This window comes from Sinocyclocheilus anshuiensis, unplaced genomic scaffold (genome assembly GCF_001515605.1).
Source record: "Sinocyclocheilus anshuiensis isolate Anshui unplaced genomic scaffold, SAMN03320099.WGS_v1.1 scaffold1898, whole genome shotgun sequence".
Lineage (NCBI taxonomy): Eukaryota > Metazoa > Chordata > Actinopteri > Cypriniformes > Cyprinidae > Sinocyclocheilus > Sinocyclocheilus anshuiensis.
Window position 1 is genome coordinate 177,192 of NW_015547733.1, and position 8,620 is coordinate 185,811.

General features: G+C 36.9%; 1 protein-coding gene across 1 annotated transcript in view; it reads right to left on the reverse strand.

Annotated features, from left to right (window-relative positions):
* Window positions 1–1,526: 1,526 nt before the first annotated feature.
* LOC107704355 (E3 UFM1-protein ligase 1) overlaps window positions 1,527–8,620 on the reverse strand; it is a 12,764-nt gene continuing 5,670 nt past the window's right edge. The window contains exons 9-19 of the mRNA XM_016507260.1: window positions 7,552–7,727; window positions 7,280–7,456; window positions 6,377–6,500; window positions 5,753–5,875; window positions 5,232–5,352; window positions 4,741–4,907; window positions 4,159–4,286; window positions 3,792–3,872; window positions 3,494–3,579; window positions 2,534–2,714; window positions 1,527–2,156 (exon numbers count right to left, since the gene is read on the reverse strand). Of these exons, the coding sequence (XP_016362746.1) occupies window positions 1,938–2,156; window positions 2,534–2,714; window positions 3,494–3,579; window positions 3,792–3,872; window positions 4,159–4,286; window positions 4,741–4,907; window positions 5,232–5,352; window positions 5,753–5,875; window positions 6,377–6,500; window positions 7,280–7,456; window positions 7,552–7,727 (1,583 nt within the window). The 3' untranslated portion in view covers window positions 1,527–1,937. The remainder of the gene's footprint in view (window positions 2,157–2,533; window positions 2,715–3,493; window positions 3,580–3,791; window positions 3,873–4,158; window positions 4,287–4,740; window positions 4,908–5,231; window positions 5,353–5,752; window positions 5,876–6,376; window positions 6,501–7,279; window positions 7,457–7,551; window positions 7,728–8,620) is intronic.

Here is an 8,620-nt window from a genome sequence, read left to right on the forward strand (position 1 = left end):
TAGAGGAGAAACAATAATGTACAGTATGTGGAAAATAATGTGTTTTTTGAACCTTAAACCGCATAAACACATTGCATTACACCAAATACACAACATAATGTTCTTTTTAGCAACGTCATATGACCCTTTTAAAAAAACTGTAACTGATTCTCCCTCGCAGGTCATTGGACCTGCTAGTGAAATATTAATAATAACAACGATGCTTAATGTTCTCTGGTCATAATGACGACGATCTTCTCATCTCAGTATTGTCAAACATTTTTGCAAAACATTGTATTCGTTTATGAGTCAGTAATGACAGAAAAATAATATTTATTTGGGAAGCAAATAAGTAATTGCAAATGTGTAGCAATACGAAGATGTTTGTGGCACTTTATGCTTGAATGTGTCCTGTAACTGTTCGTAGCGATACTGTACTAAATTTGGACATTTAAAGGGTTAGTTCACCCAAAAATGAAAATTCTGTCATTAATTACTCACCCTCATGTCCTTCTAAACCCGTAAAACCTCTCCCTGTTGAAAAAAACAGCATATACTGGTTAGGTATATTTTGACGCTGGGATGCTGGTTTAAGCTGGTTTATGCTGGTCCTTTGCTGGTTTAAACTGGTCCTTTGCTGGTTTAAGCTGGTTCTTTGCTGGTTTATGCTGGTCCTTTTGCTGGTCCTTTGCCAGCACATGACCAGCATAAACCAGCATAAACCAGCATCCCAGCATCAAAACATACCTAACCAGCATATGCTGGAACACAAATTAAGATATTTTTGATGAATTCTGAGAGCTCTCTGACCCTCCCATAGACAGCAATGTAATTACCACGATCAAGGTCCAGAAATTTAGCAAGAAGATCGGTAAAATAATCCATGTGACATCAGGGGTTCAACCATAATTTTACGACTTTATTCAACAATTCGTCTCCTCCTTGTCACCCTGGTGCCATTTTGGAGAATATCCACTGAACATAAACAGCCTATGCTATTCTGTGTCATACGTTTTCTACATTGTTGTTTACGCTTTGATTTGAACAAAAACAACGTATCCGCATGACGCAGAATAGCATATGCTGTTTAAGTTCAGTGGATATTCTCCAAAATGGCACCAGGGTGACGCAGAGGAGACGAATTGTTGAATAAAGTCGTTATTTTTGTTTTCTTTGCGTACAAAAAGTATTCTCGTAGCTTCGTAAAATTATGGTTGAACCCCTGATGTCACATGGATTATTTTACCGATCTCCTTGCTACGTTTCGGGACCTTGATCGTGGTAATTACATTGCTGTCTATGGGAGGGTCAGAGAGGTTTCAGAATTAATAAAAAATATCTTAATTTGTGTTCCGAAGAGGAACGGCGGCCTTATGGGTTTAGAACGACATGAGGGCGAGTAATTAATAACAGAATTTAAATTTTTGGGTGAACTAATTCTTTAACTGCTACAAATCAAAGTTGTTTTGATATCTACAACTTACCCATGAACTGTAAATGTCACATACAAAAAACCTCAGTTTAAATGTTGAACATTTATTTTGGTCATCTTTTTTTCGTCCTGTAAAGCCTTACAATCAGAAGTGTTGCTAACTCCACTTGAGCAGTAGAGGCACAGTGGTAAAATATATTAATTGACTTTATTTATGGATCATAGATGAGCTGCAATTCAAATGTATGCAAAATGATTGAGAAATATTAACAAATATTTCCAAAATGATTACCATTCTCAGCCTGGGCTGAGGGGAAAAACTTAGGGGCTTTGGAGGGGAAACACACTTTTGTCAGTGAAGCACTGTAATTGTCAGAACAATCCAAAAATTCCACTTTCCCCTCCACTGCTTCTCATAAGAGGAAATGTGTCGCAAGACTGAATTCAGTCCGTTTATTTCACACATTTAAAATTAGAGCTCTAATACATAATGTAGCAGAATCCATTAACGGCTGGGTTGTTTGTGTTACTCAGTGACAGATGGTTTTCTCTGAGAAAGGATGATGTCTTTAATGTCTCTGGTGAGACTGTGGAGCTCTTTCTGAAGGCCCTCCATGTCATCAGAAACAACAGGGCTGTCTTCGGCTCCTTCCCCCAGATTGCTCTTCTTCTCCTGGCCTTGACCCTGTTCTACCAGCTGCTTCACCACCAGACTCTGGTACTGAGACAACAGCTTGTGCTGCTCCTAAAACACACACACACACACACACAAATGCATAGCTCATGTGTTTTTGTAGATTTGTCATGGTGCCATATGATACAGAATTTTAAGGGTTTTGTTTAATTATACATTGCATTTTGCTATACTACCTATGCACAAGCATATGTGACCCTGGAGCACAAAACCAGTCATAAGTAGCACAAGTATTTTTGTAGAAACGGCCATCAATACATGGTATGGCTCAAAATTATCGATTTTTCTTTTATGCCAAAAATCATTAGGATATTAAGTAAAGATCATGTTCCATGAAGATATTCTCTGTCTAATACTTGTCTGTATATTACAGGTTTGTGTTTCTTGGCACAGCTGTATTTTACTGTAGGTTTAGGGGACACGTTTACCTCGGGAATCTTGCTTTGCAGGAAGCCGATGATATGCGGCACACAGCGTCCAGGTGCATGCAGCATGCAGTGTGTGACGTTCTGGAAGAGCAAGACGCTGGTCAGATGAAGCACAAGCGCAGGGTCTTCTGTATCTCTCAACTGCTCCGACAGAGCCTGACGGTGCACAAAGAGAGCCTGCCTGCACACACACACACACACACATCAACCATATGTACACCTTGTTATGACTGCATTTGCTTCTAAATAGCGATAGTCATCAAAATAAAAAGTAACCAAATGAATTATAACACAATCATAATTAACAGCATTTTATTAAGTCGGCATAAAATGAATATTCACCTGATCTATTTTCTAAATGCATGTTATATATTTTATTGTGAACGTGTTTTGTTTTTTAAAAAATGTTTTGACCTCTGGTTACAGGACTTCCTGGTGAAAATGCAGGACTTCTCCAATCATCTTTCTCCACTTTGTCAATGCATAGAACCCACACTGTGCATATTTTTTGACGCTACTTCCATTTCATCACTATACTTTAACATTTTCTGATTTTGACTGCAATTTCAATCACATTTTAATGACAAACAGATTACTAACAAAACTTAATTTGAGCATGTGATGCATGGTTTCCTGTGATTGTGATTTTAATTCCTGTGGTTTATTTAAACCACCTCTTTGCATTTATCAGCAATTAATCACAAAGGTGTGTTTGCACATGCTGTTTGTTTTTTAAATCAATAATATGAACAAAAATTAATGTAAAATAGTGCTAAACCTGATTAGAAAACAAACAATAATGATTTAACCGTGAGAATATATTGTAATTATTCAAATTAAAATACATAAACGTAGTCAATGCAGTGCAAATGACTCCTTATGTCCAACATTTGATTACTAAAGAACAGACAATTTAGTGATTAATGCCGATGCAGTATTGGAGAACGGAAGTGGCTCTACCTTTCTCTTTTCTTATCGACTTTCTTCAGAAAAAGCCCGCACTCTTCTGCACTCATCTCCAAACATGACAAAAAGTCTTCAATGGCCTGCAAATGGAAATGGTAGTCTCTCACATTTTCTCCATTCATTTTATTGGAAAATCTGTGGAACTATCTAGAATGGATTTAAACATGACACTACTCTCTTAAGCATTATCAAATTATTCAATTATTAATAAAAATATGCAGTGAGCTGTGTAAACGTGTAAAATCTGAGCAGTTCTGTGAGCACAGATTCCATGCGGTGTCATCAAACGCACCTTTCCATTGAGACTGTTGTGTAGCTTCATCAGAGGAGATTTAACTTCATCCGAGAGCTTTGCCAGAATCTTCAGCCTGATCTGCAACACAGTACCAAACGCAGACACAACACACATGTAAAAGAGAGACTTTGCAAAAGCACATTGTAAGTGCGACAGGAGAAGATATAATGCTGTAATCTGCACTTTTCATGATTAGGTAATTGCAGCAGCTGTAATGGTATTTTTTTATTCACTGTTCAGCTCTATGAGAAAGACATGGTAACAAAGCACTGAATAGTTTGTTCTCCTGTCAAATGCATCAGATTACAGAAGTGCAATGTGCTGTGAATGCATGTCCAGATTATGAATTATCAGTTGACTGTACCTCACTGGTAATGGCAGTCGAGCTGTCCGAGGTCATATGCTCAGCTGCCACAAAGCTCAGCAGCACATTGGTCGCATCCGTACATACAGTCCTCAAAACATGCCTGGCAATGGCAGCCTGTGTCTCTTCTGGTGTGTACAGAAAAAAAGCAGGGAAATGAGCGAATGATAGACTAAAAGAGAGGAAAACATCTCTGTAAATTGTGTATGCTTGGTGCATACACATGCAATGATTGAGGAGCTAAACCTGATAATTCCCGACCATTTTAAAATTGTGGCAGACAGAAACAGGTCTACGGTGGCCGTGAAGTGCAAAACAAATCACAATTCTGAAAACAGGTTTGTCAGATTTGTCATTGTGTTTTCTAACTTGTTATTTTGTTTTCGAATTTGTCATTGTGTTTTCTGACTTGTTATAATGTTTTCTGAATTGTTGTTGTGTTTTCTGAATTATTTTGTTTTTTAGACTTGCATTTGCATTTGTAATTTGTTATTTTGTTTTCAGAATTGTGATTTGTTTTGCATTTCTAGGCCACCGTACAGGTTGGTTTTTAGTCCACAAAAGCTAAGGAGACAAACAAACCTGAGAAGAGTTTGGTTCCTTTCTCAAAGAAGCGAATGTTGTTGTACAAGTTGTTGATCTCCTCCTGAAGATCCTTCATGTTTTTCTTCCGACTCCCTCCTGCTCCGGTTGAACTTGTTGACATGAAAGCTGCACTGACCACTTCCTGGTACATTTTACTCAATGGCCTGGCAAAACAAAAAAGCTGAGGTTCTGTAATTTCATTTTCCAAACTTTGTGGAGAATCAAAAGCCTCTTGGACTCACGGCCCAAGATGACTGTTCTGTGTGAAGATTTGGTGAGATAAATATTTTAATTGGAATGAACAGCTGTTAATGCACCATAACACAACATGCCATTAATGTGACATTTTTTTATCTATTCCAATTCCAATCTATTCAATGTGTGCAAGGAGAAAATTTTTACTTTTTTTTACTTTATCATAAACACTTGATGCTTGTAAAAATGCCTGTTTTTTTGGTCTCCATATGCTTGAATATCATGGTTTGAACCTTTGTATCTGCTCTGCTAGTTCCTGCAGCATCTCCTCAGAGCTGTCACACACTTTCTCCCCCAGCGCCTCCATGATCTCCTCCACTGAGAGGAAGGACATGTCTCCTTGCGTATTTCGGCCTGTAACACATGCAAGGTCACAAACTAAAACAGGAACTACAGCTGTTTCCTACTATCATGAGAAATTTTACCAAGAAAGTAACACTTTACATAAAAGTGACATTTGTTAACATTAGTTAACATAAGCAACAGCTAACATGAAATATTTCAATACTAACCTATTTTATTAAAGGCTGTACATTTATATATATCCATTTACATTGTATGTATACATTTTTAACAAGTTAAATAATACTAAATAAATAAATATGAATATAGTAATCAGAAAGTAACTAGAAATGAACAGTAAGTCATCAACTGATAAGCACAGAAAAACAGTGTTGTTTATTGTTAGTTCTTGATACCCAAAGCATTTTCATTTGTTGTGTGTGTGTTAACACAAGCACATCTGTGTTCATACTCTGAGAGGTGTGTGTCGTCTCCTCATCACTGTCTTCCTCCCTCTTGGCCTTCTTTTTTGTTTTGCGAATTCGGATCTCTCGGGCATTTCCGCCTCCACCTCCTTTCACGCTTCCGCTGCCCTCTGAGGAACAGAAAGCCAGCAGCAGGCTTTTTATCAACAGTACTTTCTACTGCAAGTTATGAAAATGATAGAATCAAAATCTGAGTGATGTATAATAACTGAGCTCATCAAGCCATACTCTTTTTTATTTTTTTTTATTGAATCAGGAAGTTTGGTCAGAACATACTGAAGGGCTAGCTACTAGCGTTTAGTTTGCATTATCCGTGAATGGCTTCTCATTATTGCTAAGCTGAAGCAGGTGGTATTGGGGGGAGAAAAATCATTTGCACATGAGCCTGAGTGTAATGGCTCCATCTTCCTGGAGTACATTTTAAATGCGTTTAACCCCTTAAAATGAATTTTGTCAACTTAATACACTAGCATATAAATGACCACAAAGCTAACAGCAGGCATGGACTAAAAGCCACAAAACTCCAATTCTGATTTTATTTTTAAAAACGAATCAGTATCGTCTGTGCTTCCTGCCCCGCTTTACAATTATCTGAAATAAACTCTCCTTACCCGTAGCCTTCTTCCTGCGTTCGTCTCGTTTGTCTTTCTTTGAAGAGGTTGAAGTCTCCAACAAAACTGATGCTTGTTTGACATCATCCTCCATTATCAGAAACACTGGGTTGTTCTTCACTTCCTATTGTTAAAGGAGAGAAGTTAAACACATCCAATGACAATCCCCTACAAACACTACTATTTAAACTGGAAATAACACCATGCCAGTGTGTTCACCAAATATGTGTTGATTTCTTGTAAATGTGTTGTTGCATAAAATATCTTATTAGATCTGGTTGTCAACAACAGACAACGGACAAAAGCATGTTTCTTCAAAATACCTTGTTTTGTGTTTTGCAGATTAAATAAAGTAACTAGTTATTTTATAACTGGATGACTTTAAGTACTATTTATATACTGCTTTTTTGTTTTATTTTATTAATAGTTGTGCTTTTATTTTTATATTTTCAGTTTTCATTTGTATTTGAATGTTTAGTGATGATTTTGCTAAGTTCTTTTGTTTAATATTACTATTTGTTTTGATTTATTTCAGTTTTATTTTCTATTTATTTCCAGTTACTTCAACTTATTTCAAATAGTTGCCATGGCAACATTACTCATTGTCATTTAGTTTTTCAATTAATACTCAGATTTTATTTCAACGAACAAATATGTTTTAATAAGTTTTCATTTTAGTTAATGATGATAACCCTGCTTGGAACAACATGAGGAGAAATTATGAGAATTTTCATTTTTGGGTGAAATATCCCACTAACTTACTCAATAGCAGGGATTTAAATCCGTCACTCATATTTACACACCAAATAGGACCCACTTAGCTGGAGTAATTTGAAAATATATATTGTTTAACTGATGTGTGGAGGCATTCGAAGTGTATAGTGCACAGGAAAAGTTGCATACCTTCTGTGCTTTCTGTTGCATAATATCATCAAACAAAGCGATGCATCCTGTGATGAACTTCTCGCTGACTACAGAAGTGGAGAGAAGCCTTGCACTGGACTGCACATTCATGGCCCTCAGCACTTCATTCAACAGAATTCCTACATCCTCCTCCGACAGACTGCTTGGAATCATTGGCTAAACAGGAAATTAACATGAACATTTATGGAGGTATTTTTCATAAATAATAATAATAATACAAATACAATTTTAAAAAAGTTGCATAACTGCACCTGTAGGTCGACCCAAGTGGCTGAGTTGATAGCCTCCTCCACTGAGGCCTCCAACTGATCTACAATGGCTTTGCCAACACACGCAGATTTGAGAAAAAGCAATTTGCTGGACTTAAACCGCTTCTTTATGTAGCTGACTGAATCAGGTATTCCCAAACGGGTCAGTGCCTCAAACTCTGCAGGAAAAAAAAAAAAACACAACTGGACTGAGAAGAGCTTTACAGGACTGTTCTCAGATTAATATGAATTAACTGACTCGTCAAAAAAAAAAAAAGCACACTTCAAACATGAGATATATTGATATTTACCAACACCTATTGACACATCTCAGGTGTGTTCATTACAAACGGAAAGCACAGTCAAAATTAAGGCAAGGTTCAATGTTTGTATTTTTTATCATTTAGAATAGAACAATAGGCTTATACGGTACAGATAAATATAAATACATTTGCAAAATATATCTAAATACATCAGATTCTGGACACAGCTTTAGTTGGAGGCAGGTGGCGTTTATTATGTTCGTCAAAAAAAAAAAAAAAGCACACTTCAAACATGAGATATATTGATATTTACCAACACCTATTGACACATCTCAGGTGTGTTCATTACAAACGGAAAGCACAGTCAAAATTAAGGCAAGGTTCAATGTTTGTATTTTTTATAATTTAGAATAGAACAATAGGCTTATACGGTACAGATAAATATAAATACATTTCCAAAATATATCTAAATACATCAGATTCTGGACACAGCTTTAGTTGGAGGCAGGTGGCATTTATTATTTAGGGCTAGAAAGCATTTTAAAGGGATACTCCACCCCAAAATGAAAATTTTGTCATTAATCACTTACCCCCATGTCGTTCCAAACCCGCATCACTGTAACGCCATTTTGGAGAATAACCACTGAACGCAAGCAGCATACGCGCTTCTGTGTCGCGCTGCATGGTTGCGCTGTTTTCATTCAAATCAAAGCGTAAATACACGTAGAAAACGTATCCTTGTGTCGCGGCTGACACAGAAGAGCGTACGCTGCTTGCGTTCAGCCGATATTCTCCAAAATGGCGCTATG